The following is a 15,664-nucleotide window of genomic DNA, read 5'->3' on the forward strand; positions in this document are numbered from 1 at the left end:
GGTGAGGATTATCTGTCATAGAATAGTGTATTTGAATAATACACTGAATTTGAATAAGTTAGCTTCTTCTTCTGCAAAGTGTAAGTGTCCACAGGCAGACTGCATTTCACATAATAGTATTTGCTTAGCAGGGTTTTCACCAATTGTGCATGTGTGACAAACTTCTTCCCATTCATTTTCTCTGAAAGCATGTAATATCCAGGGTCAGATATCCAAAGTGTGAAGCAACTGAGTTACAAAGTGAAGAATGACTGTCTCAAATTAATCTTGGCAAAATACAGGACACTGTGATCAAAAGGAAGGGAATATCTGAGCCTTAGCTCTGCTGATTTAAAGACTTGTGCTTTGTGTTGCTCTACTGCTACCCTGTCTTCCTCTGTTGTGGCTTCAAAGCATCACAATGGCATTGGGCTCAAGCTGCAATCCAGAGGCACTGTGAGTTGAGGCCAGAACTTGGAGTTTTTTGTGCCATAAAGCGCAGGATCACTTAGAATAATAGGGGACATTTTGGAGGGTTGCAACCAATTACAGAACATCCACAGAGCAAATCAGTTCCTCGACACATATAATTGAAAGTGATCCCAAGGCCACACTGGGTCTGTTTTCTCTTCTGAACTTTGTGGAATTTATCATAGTTTTGAAAGACTTCAGTCATCCAAAATTCCTCTCTACTTTAGAGAAAGCAGTTTGCTACTGCAGCAGAAGTCTATGATAGTGGGGCAATGGTTTGAAGTTCAGCACATTTCTGAGGAATTTTTTTCTTTGGGCAGCACACTGCATTTGTTCTACCTTCTTCAGAACAATATGCAAGACAAATTATGATAAACAGCTCTTTTTTCATAATAGACCAAAAAAATTACATTATAGTCTGGGGATCAAAAACAGAGTCTGACTGCTTGTGTGCTTGCCGTATATAAACCTCTTGTTCTCAGGCAGTACAATGCTAAATGTTACAAATAAATGGTGTGGAGCTATGTATGTGTTTTATTTGAAAGGACTCACATAATTATCACTTGTGTATAAAACATAAATGTTTTCATGGCGAAAAGGTTAGGTGTAATCAGTCAGACAAGGCAACTGCACTTCTTTTTTGAATGAATGTATTTCTGTATCAATATGAAAAGAAGATTAAGTTAGCCACTGGTATTGTGACCTACTCACATAAGAAGTACCTATATTGCTTAGACTGATTTACACTATAAACTTCTTGTGGACATAAAATATCCTTGTGTCACTTGTGCATGCAGCGTCTCTCAGCACATCACAGGTGGGGTTCCTATACAGTGTCTCAACATAGACAAAGGCAATCAACCTGGAAATAAAGTATCAGAGAAGGATAAAATTCTATATCTATAGGAAAGAAACCAGAGTAGGAAATTATAAACAATTAAAAATATTTCCTTTGTGTCATTGCTTTCAGAATGTATATGTGTCTGTGTCTGTGTACTGCTTCATTCCCATCCCATAAAAAATAAACCTGCTCTTTTTGGGAGCATGCACAAGCCTGAGCAATTAACATTTGCTTTTGGTGTGCATTTGTGCAAGTTAAATTTGGTTGCTTGAATGTTCATTCAGGAGGGACCTCTGAGTATTCAACTCTACTTTGAGTAAATGAGATAAATCTGTTTCTATCTATTTCTAGCTGTATCTTCTTTTCTAGTGGATATTTATTAAATTAAAACTACACATTTTTCTATAGTGTAAAACATTACTTGAGCAAGAATATGCAGTTTCTGGTACTGGAACTTGTAACACAAAACCACTACAGTATGTGAACAGACAAAACTAAAAATACATTCCTTAAAAAGTCAAAATGCAATTAATAAGTTGACTATAAGTTTGCCAGCTCTATAATTTTTTATAATTTTGTCAAATTAATAATTTGTAAGTGCATGTGTTCTGTATGGCTGGCATTTAAAGCTAGTTATACAACATAATAGTTAAGATCCTGGTACCACATTCCCTCTTGTATCAAGTTAGCTCATATGGATTATGCTGCAGGATGGCAAATGAGACCTAGGTCAGTGTAGGCATATGTGCTAAAGCACGGGAGAGAACCCTCATATCAGCAATTTCCAAACATGCCTGCTTGTTTTACTTTGAGCACAGTCATCAGGTGGCTCAGGAGCAAGATCCTGTCATTGCGCAATCAGTATGGCTTTGTAAAACTGATCACTGCTAAGACCTTGTTTATCAATAAACACAGATTTAAGAATAAGTTTTCTCCTCTAACACCCTATGCTTAGTCCTAGTTTTGTATGCTTAGCTGGAGCTACTAGTTGTCATCATATTGAGGAGACATTCATAGAGTCATAGAAAGCTTTTTCACAGAAATGAGATCATCTCATTCTAACCTTCCTGTCATGAGCAAGGACACCTTTGACTAGACCACGTTTTTCAAAGCTCCATCCAACCTGGCCTTCAACACTTCCAGGGATGGGACATCTCCAACTTCTCTTGGCAACCTCTTCCACTGCCTTAGGAAAGAATAGGAAAGAATATCCAATCTAAACCTACTCTCAGTTTGAAGCCATTCCCCCTTTCCTATATACTACATGCCCTTGTACAAAGTCCCTCTCCAGCTCTCTTGTAGCCTCTCTTTTGGTACTGGAAAGCTGTTATAAGGTCTCTCCAGAGCCTTCTCTTCTCCAGGCTGAACAACCCAGATGATTAATCATCTCCATAGTTAACAACCCTGTATCCAGCCCCTTGTGTGAGGTTCCAGAAGGACATTTGCAAATGTTGGTTGCAGAGAAGATGTCCCCCTAAACTGCAGAGCAGCAAAGGAACTGCTGTTTGTAAACTGCTCCAACCCACAGGGATTTGTGTTAAGAGGAACCAGAGCCACTCCCACATAGCAGCTGTAGGAAGGTTGACCTAAGTATCCTCTTGTGATACAATACTTAGTACCTGAAAGTATTAAGGTACTATAAGTATTAAGGTACATAAGTACAAATGTCTCTCCCTCTGCAAAGAAATGATAATATTTTCTTGTAAAAAGCACCTTCGTGGTCAGAGAAGGGTGACCTCTGTTGTCCTTTGAGATAGTTATAGTGGTCTTAATCACTTTATTTAGATATTATGTGGTTATTCATCTGGAATGATCTATATGCTAAGGATAAGAGTTCTTCCTTCTTTGAGATTGGATAAAACATTCATAATAACAACATGGGTTTGTGGGTTTTTTTTAGTGTGAAAGAGATGAAGAAAGGCACCTAACTACTTTTCTTCTCTTGAAACATTGCCACAGAATTTTAAAGTAGTTTACCAGATTAGAAGATTAGATTCTCTAATTTGAAAAGATTAAGGGATAGAAGGAAGAACTTCAAAACAGAGAAAACACACAAACAAAATCTTATAATTGAAGGTTCCAGCTTTTAGAGGTACATTCAGGGCATTTTCCCCTCTTGAATTATTAGCATAAATTATCACCAGAATATTATTTGTTTAGGAACAAACTGTGTGCAAGGTCCGTGTCTTGTTTATATCAAAAAAGGATCAGTAAGGAATGGACCTAGTCAGGCTCAGAAGATAATGTAATGTAAAATTTATATAAAACCATTATAAAGACAATGATGCATAATAATGTACATACTCTTGATGAGGGCTGCGATTCAGAAAAATACTGAAATACACTGCAGACTAATTATGAGCATATGGTTACATCTGTCTAAAAGATAGTACAAACACGTAAATCCATAATTTAAAAATGAAGTGCCAGTGCTGTGTGAAGCTGTTAATATAGTTGTTCTGGTTGCTCATGTGTATTGTTGACACTCCTGATAATAAGAGGGTGAAAAATGCTGGTTCATCAATAGTGAAATGTTTTGTAAAGTCATCCTTAGGATGATAAATTGCTAAAGAGGCAGAGAAGCAAAAATGTGTTGTTATTTTTGGAGAAAACTTAAAATTCAATACAGAGCTTCATAACAAAATCCTCTTTAAATTTGAAACCTAGACAAGTCTCCTCAACTTTGAAACAAAGCATTTTCCTGGATTTAAAGCTGTTTTCCAACGTTTCAGAATTTTTTTTTCTAGAGCTGCCACAAAACCAAGAAATCAGTTATTCACACAGCTCTAATCATTTTGACATTTGTAGCAGACCTTTTTCACTTCACGTTTTCTGTTATAGAATCATATCTTTTAATCTCAGTAAATGTTCGTGTAATATTTGCATATATGAATAGGTCCACTGAACTCCAAAGGGACTGGTTGTGTAAGGGTAAGTCACAGTGAGTTGTTCCATTGAAAGTCACTGTAACTGCTGTTGTATTAAGCTGCTGCTCAATGAAAAATATGGACGAGATACTCAGTTATTGTAAAACATTCTTCAGAGAGTGAAAGATTACACCATCACCAAAACCTGGATTACTGACTATATAGTAAAAGTATTTGATGTTTGTATTTCAGAATCACAACCACTGCTGCTTGTATGATGGACTTGAGAAGATACCCATTGGATGAACAAAACTGTACTCTGGAAATAGAAAGCTGTACGTACATAAAAAAATGCATGTAAAATCTAGTTCAAGTGCATGGCAGTTTTCCTTTTATAGAACTGTGTAATATTTGCACGTGTGTCTATAAACACTGTGAATCATGTAATTATCACCATTTGGATTTTTTGTTTGTCTGTTTATTTGACTTATTAAAAATATAAGGATTCACACATTTCTAGATAGATGAATGCATCCTAGAAAAATGAGTTTAGGACAGAATGAAGTCATTTAGTATTCCTGCCTGACTTGGCAGAGGTAGTGACTGAATGCTTATCTTTGATAGAAAAGATGAATATTTGTATTTTAACTAGATTCATTTTCAAGAGAGCAAACACTGCGATACTATTTTCTTCCAGTATGCTTTACTTTGCATGGATCATCTTGCTGCAGGACACCCCCTGAGCCTTCAGATTGACCCCATTTATGATTTGCAATTGTGTCCCAAACAGATTGTGTCCCAACAGATGTGTATTTGCGCTTCAGGAGTTCCTGCTCCATTTCTGCTGTTGGCTGGAAATTGTGGGCCGTATACAGGAAATACTAGTATATATATTCTATATTCAGCTGTAGTCCTCCACTACAGAAGCTAATGGAAATGGTGCAACTCACACTGTTTAGTGTGAGTGGAAAAGGTCTGCCTCGGTTATGTTTCTCTGTATTCACTGAATAATCTGTCTTCTTCTGGTGATTAGCAGCGTAAATATACAATTGGTTTCAGAATTAAATAATAAATTAGTCTTAAATAATGGATAGTGTTTTCTTCTCATTGTGGCCATTCCTGAATATTATGTGAGTGATAAAAAAAATAAATAAAATGAAAACAGAGTATTTTGCTTAAAATTCCTGGGCAGACTGTAATGGCACAGCTATTTGGGAGGCCTTCCCACAGGCAAAATACGATACAGCTCTCCAGCTGTTCCAGTTCTTTTCATTGTCTCAAATGACAGGCTGCATGTTTGAAGCTACATTTGAGTCTGCTGTTATTTCTGACTTACTCTCCTGCTTTGCCTGCAGATGGCTACACAACTGATGACATAGAGTTCTACTGGAGAGGTGGAGATAACGCAGTCACTGGCGTGGAGAGGATTGAACTTCCTCAGTTCTCTATTGTGGAATACAGACTGGTGTCAAAGAATGTTGTCTTTGCCACAGGCAAGTATTGCCATTTGCTCATTTAGTGTTTAATTCCTTTGTGTCTGAAAATTACTGTTGTATTAATAATAATTAATCATTATTACCAATCATGATATGTAGTCTGTATTGCATGTTTGTCTAAAGAAATTACTTGACAAATCCTGGAGGTAGCAGCCCATGAAATGTCATTCCTGACCTGCATTCAATGCTGCATTCAGCTCTGGGGCCTCCAAAACAAGAAGGACATGGACCTGTTGGAGCAAGTCCAGAGGAGGGCCACACAGATGATCAGAGGGCTAGAACACCTCTCGGATGAAGGCAGGATGAGAGACTTGGGATTGTCCAACCTGGAAGAGAGAATGTTCTAGCAGCCTTCCAGTACCTAATGGAGGCCAGGAAGAGAACTAGGGAGGGACTTTTTACAAAAATGTTTAGTGATAGCACAAGGGGAAATGGCTTCAAACTGAAAGAGGGTGGATTTAGATTAGGTATAGGAAGAAATTCTTTACTGGGGCAGTGATGAGACACTGGGTTGCCCAGAAAAGTTGTGAATGCCCCATCTCTGGAAGTGTTCAAGGCCAGATTAGATGGAGCTTTGAGAAAGCTAGTCCCATGGCAGGGACATCTTTGTTAATCTTTAAAGTCCCTTCCAACCCAAACCACTAGATAGTCTTTAACCCAAACCACTTAGATAATCTTTAAGGTCCCTTCTAACCCAAACCATTCTATGATTCTATGATTCTGTGATTTCTTGTTTATTTTTCTTTTTTGTGTGTTTATTTGATACTTAATTAGACATCTAAATATCTGTGATCTAAATAAATGGGAAGTCATTCACCTCTGAATCATGAGTTTAAATGTACCTTACAGGGTTACTGATATGCATAAATATGTTTATGCAGATAAACATATAAGTCAAAAAGCTACCAATTTTATAAACACGTCCCTGCAACTTATCAGTGCATGTTTGTTTTATTGTTGTATAGTGAATGTAATATCTTTTATATCTTGATTTGTACTGATGTGTATATAGTAGTGTATACATAGCCAGTGTGTTTGTCGTCACAGTTAAGATGCTAAAATGAAATTCCTGTTTCCTTCTTGTTTGCTTGAAGGTGTAATAAAAGTTATTAGTAAGTCACAGCATTGCATGTCTTCAGATGACAAGGTGCAGTGTTGATTTACATATTTGATATTAGACACCAGTATAGGAAAATGTTGTTATGTTTGACAAGACCAAAGCAACACAGAAAGCCATCAGCACATGTGGGGCCATTATTTGACTCATTATTTGGGACCTTCAGATTTTCAGTGCTCTTCAGACCACAGGAGTGTGCTGTTCCATCTGTCCCAGCACACTCGAACAAATGAAGCACAGCTCAATCATGTTTGTAAGCATCACTTCACCCACTCTTTGGACACAGCATCTGTTTCAAAGTACACAGAAACATGAGTTGTATTTCAGAACAAAATGTAAATATTGCTGGGATTGAAATTAGTATGAGGAGATTTGCCAACTGCTGCTGTTCTTGTTTATCATTGTGAATGGAAGGGGTTTTTTTCTATAGAGAATCAGATACTCTAATCCTACATCCTTACATTCTGCAGCTATGTCACCTTTGGCAGCCAGGGCTTACCTGCCCCTCCACAGGACTGGATATACTTTTGTAGGAAGGCTCTTTTAGACAACAAGGAGAATACAGAGAATTTATTTGTGAAGCTTTTATGACAGTCCAAGGCCACCTTTTAGTTCAGTATGAAATATTTCAGTAAAGGCAGAAAATGAGAAATCCAAAGAGATATGTGACAAATACCAAAGAGAGTAAAAACTAGGAGTACACTTTTCTGTGACTGACCAATTTTCAGAATCTTAATGGTTCTTTCCAAAAAAACTAGTGAAAGGAGTAAAAAAGTCTCATGCTTCAGGGTTTGAGATAACTTGGCATTAGGGAGTAGGATGGCATACTCACAGAGAATGGATTACTCCATGTTTCTTGTACCATTTTCTGGAACATATAATTTTTGTCGCTTATGAAGACACAATACTGAATTTACTACTACTTTGGTACAGGACACTATGAAAATGGTAGTTTATCAGTTATGAAATTCTGTGACAAGTATTTGCATGCAGAGGAAACATCACATTTGTTTCTCAAAACCATGTTTAAATCTAAATCTGAAGCATGGTAGCGAATCCAATAGATAAAGTCAGCAGATTCCTTTCAAGTTTCTTCTCAAGACTTTATTATGGTCCTAGTAATTAGGGTCAGTTTCTACATTTTTGCAGAAAATAAATCAGGCATGCTTTTGGCTTTGAGGTTACTGAAGTCTCAAGAGAAGATATTAGTTCTTTGAGCGCAGTATCTCAGTGAACATTTCAGAGTTTTCAGTCCTAGTGTGCTTTGATTGAATAAAACTAAAAGAAGACTTCAGAGTCGTGCCATAAACAGCTTTTGGATTAGTTATTTCTCCTATCTTCATGAGGAACAGTGCTGTATAATCTTGTGTAACTTACGAAAAGGAAAAATCTGTTCATATAATTACTACCGAGAAGCAATGAATAGCATGGGAAAACCCCCATAGATAATGACAGAAAGTTGTGCAGAGATGCAAGATTAATGGAGGAACTGTATGCCTGTTTAAAGTATAGCATGAAAGTTAAAAATTAGCTTGCCAAATTAGCAAAATGCATCTGAAAAAAAGTATAAAAATCTATATGGACAAATGCAGAATACAGCATCTGTACAACTAATTATTCCTGTCCAAATTCAGTAGAGGGAATGCCAGATTAGACCAGGGATCTGTGCATAGAAATCTAGGGTTCCTGTTGATCTCAGACTGAACATGAGCCAATAGCACCTTTTTGGGGGGGGGGGGAAACAAACAACAAAAATATGAATCTCGTCATAAAAAGGAGTCTGATTTACATTGGTAATGCTCGAGCTTAGTATTTGTGGTCAAGGGTAACACTCTTCAAGACAGTTGTGGAGCAATCGAAGAGGGTCTAGGGAAAATAAGCAAGTGTGAGTAAAAGTCTAGAAAATGGCATATCTGAGATTAGTGGACAAACAGGTATGGTCATGCAGTTTAAAAAGGAGAACACTTGGTTGAGAACTAAATAAAATTTTTAAGTGTCTAGGAGGTATCTGCAAAGCCATGCACAGTAGCCTGTTCCCTTTATTCATGATGGAGAGCAAGTAGTTTTTAAATTGCTATGAAGAAGAAGTATCTGGTTTGATTATCCTTCTAACACCAGCTGAAGGCCGTACAGGATACCATAAGATATCTAAAAAGGCACTGGATCCCCATGTGTCAGTAACCGAATTAAGCCCACAATAGAATAATACCAAATCAGTGCTGCTAATGGAGTCTGAAGAGCTATCAAACTCACAAACAACTATTCTGTAAAGTGAATACTCTTAAGATGGTATTCAGTTGCCTAAACGTAAGTATCTGGTGTGTGGCAGTTTGAGCTTGGCTCCTTGCTGAGTGCCCAACACCACAAGGAAAGCCCTTCCCCCCTCCCTTTTCTTAGGAACACAGGGAAAGGAATTGGAAAAGAAAAGCTACAAAAAAACCCCGACATGACAAAACAAAGCAGTATATATATATTTTTTTTTACGTATATTACATTTATATACAGTTACAATATTATATACGTATAAAAGAGAACCCCAAACACCCCCAAAAAGAAGAAAAAGGAAAAAAAAACCAGATATACACAGTCAATAAGAGCTAGCAAACGAAATCTCAGTGCTTTCCTTGAGAAAAGCAGAAATGTCTCAGTCCACAGTCACTGCAGTCTACCTCTTGAACTCAGGTAGAAGGCTGTGGCCTCTCGACAAACCACAGGCCCACACCCCCACGGCTGGAGGACCCGCAGGGAGAGCTGCTCTCTCCAAGTACGCTGGAAGAGAAGAAGAAAGAACCTCCTCTCCTCTTCTTATTTATATGTTTGCTTACGTAAAAAATAGGATGGAATACTGGGACATAGGTACTTCCTTGGTTTTGAGCTGGTTGCCAGAGAAGCCCTAGACCAAACCATTACACTGTTGCTTCTGGGGAAGCTGTAGAGCATCCTGGTTAGCAGTTAGGCTGCTGTTCTGGAGTCTTACAGCCTTGTGTCCTGTGTCCACAATCAAGTAATTCAGTATTGATTACTTGACTAGTATTATGTTCTGCTCTTCTCTAGCCTATCACATCTCCAATGACATTAAGCATCTCTGTATAGGCAATTAAATCACATCCTTAGAATCAGCTGGCAAATCACATCCTTAGAATCAGCTGGCTGTAAGTCTAAGTCTCCATGGTTTTGCACTGAGAGCTTATGCTCCATCCATGTGCAAATATTTGCATTTAAACACCTGAAATGTAGTGCTAAACCTGTGAGCTGAATCTGCTTCCTAAATGATTGTTATCCAGAAATGCTAAGATATTAAGCAGGAATGGGGATATGTAAAACACCACCTAAAATCTTCAAGTCACGTAGCAGTCAAAGCCGTATTAGCAACTTGTTGGTAAGAGGAGGGTAATCTTAAAAGATTTGAAAATTAAATATTTGCTGTATTCTGAAAGATCAGTCTGTAAAGTGCATTTCCAATTAGCCAAAGAACCTTCCCAGAAGAACATATTAAAATAAGAATTCTGTAACTGACCAACTCTGTTATCTTGTTTCATACTTAGATAAAACAGCAAGAGACTAATTTAACCTTGAAGCCACATATTTCAGCTTGCTAGATTTTAATGAAATTGGAACAGTAACAAGTAATCTCTTTTTACCAAGTGCCCAAATATATGAAAGAGGAATATTTGGGGCTCAGTTGTTGTTTAAGTATTTATTTTCATGCCTGCATTCTCAGTACTGTTAGATTTAAATACTTCCATTCAAATTCTGTTATTCCTATAGTATTTAAATTAACCTATAGACATCAACATGTGATATAAGATGGGAGGAAGAATAAAAAGGCTAAACAAGATAACAAGATAAAGAAACCCAAATTTTGATGGAAAGTTAGCAACCAGAATTTCCTGGTAATTAATCTCTAAATGTACTGAGCCTTAATTGCTAAATCATTATCCAAGCATAATTAGGCAAGTAACAGTGTAATTGTTGAGCTCACTCAGAAATCAACTTATATTAAATAAATTTTACAAGACGAGTCCTTCTTAGATAAAGATCTGGACTTACAGTCCATGAAGGTTAGGACCTATCCTTTTCCCTGAACTTTAGCCATCCAGAAAAGAGGTGGAATTAAGTAGGGGAAATAAAGAATGGACCTTCTTTTAATTCTTTTTTTTGCCACAGATTGCTGTGGCCTTTTTGCTGGAGGTGAAATACTGCAGCAGAGATGGCAGGCTGGAGGCAGGGCCAGTAGATAATTTATGAAGACATAAGAGCAATACAGATGAAAGTAATACAAATTTTGTAGTCTCAGGGAGAGCTACCTAAAGGAGAACCCTCAGTGCATAGTATGAAAAAAAACAAGGCTACCAGTTCGTGCTTCAGTTTCAACCTGAACTATACAAAGACTATACTATACTTTATAAGATCATTATAGTATAAAAGTATACTATACAAACTGAACTATACAAAGCTTCCCGATCCATGTAGGGAATTGTTGGAGCTACATGATCTTTAAGGTCCCATTCAACCCTAACTATGATTCTATGATATGATTCTATAAGACTAAATTATTTCAAAATTTTCTGAGATACAGACCTGCCAATAAAATTCAAGCTTGTAAAATTACCACAAAAAAGGATGACATTCCATTTACCCCTGTGAAACTGAGCAATGTGTCACCTCCAGTAAGCAACTGTAATGCCAGCAAGACTTTTAGTTAGGTTGCCCAGAAGCCTCAAATCATCAAAATCTACCCTAAGACTTGCAGGGCTTGGATTCATCTTGCTGTGGCTTATCGTGAATATAGTTTCATTGTCTACATTTGAACTAGGTGTCCTAGTTGATCAGAATCTTTTCCATATAGGCGGTGGAGTGTGGAGACAAATTCAGTACACCCATAGGAGTCCATTTTAGGAGGAGATGGATAATTTTCTAGGTTTCCTTTGGTAGATTGACTGAATGAACTGGAGCTTAGATACCAGGCTCATGTGTATGCAGTTCCAGTGTGTTGCTTAATCAACTGCTATTTGAGAGGGCATAGTGCAGTCTTCTTAGTCTCCACCTGCTGATCAAAAAGATGTAGGGAGTATATCGTATGCATCAACTGCTTGCTGGTGTCTGAGATGTCATAGGGCACCTCAAAAGGACCAGTGCACAGTCAGACTCACAACTGAATCTCTCTGTTACAGTCAGGTCCAACTCTAGAGCAGGAGAACAGAAAGCACTGACAGCCCTGGCCCTGGGTATGGTTCGTAGGGTTCTAGCTTCAGGACAAAGAACCTGGTGCTTGAAACATCTTTATGTTGACATCTCTGGCCTTGAGACCAGCTGTGGAATCCACCTTTAAGGCCAGGTCTCACTAGTTTACCTAATTAAGCAGAGATGGTCATGAGGTAATGGATAATGGTCACAGGTGAAGCATTCAAGGTAAATGTCCAAAGTTCACTCCATTATACTGTTTCTCAGTTTGGGATTTTGTTACTGAACATTACTGACATGCGTGACACGTTACTTCTCTCCACTGTTGACACACACCTCTTTCACCTACACCATTTTCTGTGCTTTATCAATGGCAAATTTCTTCTTTCTCTGAATTTACCCAGTGCATCGAGGGTCCTTGGCTCTCGAGCAACCCAAAAAGATGCTATGATTCAGTGATTCAGTTCATACTATTTAATCATAGAATCAGTATTTTATGGGAGATTTTGTGTGAGTGGTGTATTATATGAAATAATTTTTGTCAACAGAGTTTTATGAAGATTTCTTTCTGGTGCTCTACTCTTATTGAAAGAAGGTGATCAGGTCTACTGCATTTTTAATGTATTTCATGATGGCAGGGTATGCTCCTGTTTTATTTACATAGTCTGCAGACACAAGGCCATGGTAACCTTTTCATAAGAAGCTCAATGAAAAAGTTAAACTCTGGTAACAAAAAATAGAAGGACTGGTTTGAATGAGAGAACTTGTTTTTTGAAATGAAACATTTTTCATTGGAAAATGAAGATATTAAGCAAGCTGCAGTATAAATTATTCTTTGCTGGAAATTGTGTTGACTGCTTTAGCAGAAAACCTTAGTCTGATTTTTGTGATGAAATACCTTCTTCTGACTCCACCAAATATACTTCTCTTGGTGACACTAGAAGAAATTTCATCCTGGAAAAAATTATTACTGATTGAAGTAATCATAGCAATCAGATACATCTACCAGATATTTCTTTTCCCAGTGATAGTTGTGCTGAGATTGTTTGATAAAACAGTTAAGGGTATTTGCACAAGTTTGATAGTCCCTAGATGCTTCTGCTGCCTAGAAACGGTATAGCATTTTTTCTGTAGCATGGCTCGAAGTATACCAAACTATCAGGAATGTGATGAAGAGAAATCTACAATTTTCTTTTCCTTCTTTCTCTCTTAGGAAATCCATCATTCTTGTGTATATGGGCAAATTACAATTTCTTAAGCTCATATGCAAGCATATAAACATAATTTAAAGAGAAGTTTGTGATTTTTAATTTGTCTGTAGGTGTAATCTTTCATATCTTGCTCATAATTTGCATTAGAATGGGTGGGAACTGATCTAATATCTAGTTGGGTTCTCAACATGTGCTGAAATGTTTTTTAGAATGTTGACTAACTAGATCTTTTAGATGAGCTGTTAGAAGTATCATAGCTAAGACTGGTAGTGCAAACACTGAAATCATGAAGCTAATGTTGTGTGAATGACTACCTGTTTCTTATACAGCTGTACTCAGATTTAATCATCTTAGCATTGGGTGAAAGAAATCACAATTTTTTTTAACCATTTGAGATTTCTAAATATATAAAATATATTCAGTAAGATTAACATCAATTTTGATGTACACCAACTTGAAGTTAAGTAATAAGATGTTTTGTTTGAAGCATTGACATTGAGGCTCTTATTTTTTCATTATTTATTTGCTCCATTTGTAACAATCCATGAATCCTGTATGTACACACACACACACATATAAATTCAACTTTTTTTTGCTTGAAATATTTTTGTAAGAAAAATTCTGTCTGGCTCTCATGGATGTTAGAGGATCTGGTCTGAAGTCTTTTCCTCACTGGGATTCATTACAATTTATTTTTAACACCACATGTAGCATGTTTCTCATAGTTCAAATGTATTTAAGAAGTCTCATCTCACGAACTCTTCACTGTAAATAAAAAAGTATGCACATTACTAATCCTCTCAGTATAAATGCTATACAGAAAACTGTACTTGGATAAGCATTTTACTTGGAGACCTAAACATTCATTTTTAAAAACTAACCAGTGCTCACCCATCTGTTCAGTAATCCAAAGTAACTTATTCTGTCTCTTCCCAAATACAAATTACTTGGACATCACTGTATTCACTGAAAAGCTTCTTTTAATGCCAATGAGTAATACAGTGAAGGTGTTTTCTGTAGTGTTCTGCAGATGTCATATTAACTCATAAAACGTGCAAGCTTTAGTTTCTGCAGAAACTGAAGGCAACTATCCACAAGTGTCTTTTCTTCAGTATAAAAAATTGCTGTTTTCCCCTCTCTTTTCTCAGGTGCCTATCCAAGACTCTCACTGAGCTTCAGGTTGAAGAGAAATATTGGATACTTTATTCTTCAAACCTACATGCCCTCCATACTGATTACCATTTTATCATGGGTGTCATTCTGGATCAATTATGATGCATCAGCAGCAAGAGTTGCCCTTGGTATGTGCTAAGAATGAGTGGGACATTAAAATGCCATACTGAATGTAGCCTTCAGAGGTTGTTAAAAACTACAGTGTGATGTCAGTGTTTTGATATTCCAGAATAATTTACGTCAAAATCATGTCATCCAGTATTGCTTCAAAAGTGATAAGTTTTCCCCTGCATGCAAGAATGAAGCTACCACTAAATCTCTTGACAGGTCCTAGACTTGTTCTCATTAAAGTTAATGTTGTTGTCAGTACCTTCATCTAGGAGACCAGCCCCACAGTCATACTTGAGCGTGGGCTTGTAGTCCAACTCAGCGTGGGAAGACAAATATGGCTCCAAGCCTCCTCCTGAGGTCCTGGGTTTTTTAACTGACGCTGGCAGGAACAGACTTCAAGAACCATTGCTAGTTCAGCACACAGGGGCACATCATCTATAACACTCCAGCTAACCCTCAGAATAAATGGTGGGTTAAGTGCGTGTTTATGAAGCCTAAAATGCCATTTATCTCATGACAGAAAAACATGGATTTGGTACAGGTTGGTGATCCCTGTCCAAGACCTTTTCAGATCAAAGGATCCTTTAAATAAGGGAAGGTGACTAGAAAATTGTGCTGTTGACATGCTTTCCAGAGGGACCTTGACAAGCTTGAGGGGTGGACCCTCATGAAGTTCAACAAGGCAAAGTCAATGGTCCTGCATGTGGGTCAGGAAATCCCAAGCACAAGTACAGGCTGGGGGGAGAATGGATTGAGAGCAGCCCTGAGGAGAAGGGCTTGGTGGTGTTGGTTGATGAGAAGCTTGACATGACCCTACAATGTGCACTTGCAATCCCCAAAGCCACTTGTATCCTGGGTGCATCAAAAGCAGTGTGACCAGCAGGTTTGAGGAAGGTGATTCTGTCCTTCTGCTCCACTCTTATGAGACCCTACCTGGAGTACTGCATCAAACTCTGGGATCCTCAGCATACGATGGTTGTGGACTTGTTGAAGTGAGTCCAGAGGGACACAGAGATGATCAAGGACTGGAGCACCTCTCCAGGCAGGTCAAGAGAGCTGGGTTTGTTTAGCTTGGAGAACAGAAGGCTCCAGAGAGGCCTTATGGCACCTTTCAGTATGTGACGGGGGCCTACAAGAGGGCTGGGGAGAGTCTTTGTACCAGGTCATGTAGTGATAGGACAAGGGGGAATGTCTTCAAGCTGAAAGAGAGTAGA

The 15,664-nt window shown here is 37.8% G+C and overlaps 1 protein-coding gene across 4 annotated transcripts in view; it reads left to right on the forward strand.

Annotated features, from left to right (window-relative positions):
• Positions 1-15,664, forward strand: part of GABRB3 (gamma-aminobutyric acid type A receptor subunit beta3) — a 117,891-nt gene that overhangs the window by 82,617 nt on the left and 19,610 nt on the right. For all 4 annotated transcript variants that reach the window (XM_064646233.1, XM_064646234.1, XM_064646235.1 and 1 more), the window contains 3 exons: positions 4,411-4,493; positions 5,514-5,651; positions 14,315-14,467. In XM_064646233.1, the coding sequence (XP_064502303.1) occupies positions 4,411-4,493; positions 5,514-5,651; positions 14,315-14,467 (374 nt within the window). The remainder of the gene's footprint in view (positions 1-4,410; positions 4,494-5,513; positions 5,652-14,314; positions 14,468-15,664) is intronic.

The sequence above is a fragment of the Pseudopipra pipra genome, chromosome 2 (assembly GCF_036250125.1).
Source record: "Pseudopipra pipra isolate bDixPip1 chromosome 2, bDixPip1.hap1, whole genome shotgun sequence".
Classification (NCBI taxonomy): Eukaryota; Metazoa; Chordata; class Aves; order Passeriformes; family Pipridae; genus Pseudopipra; species Pseudopipra pipra.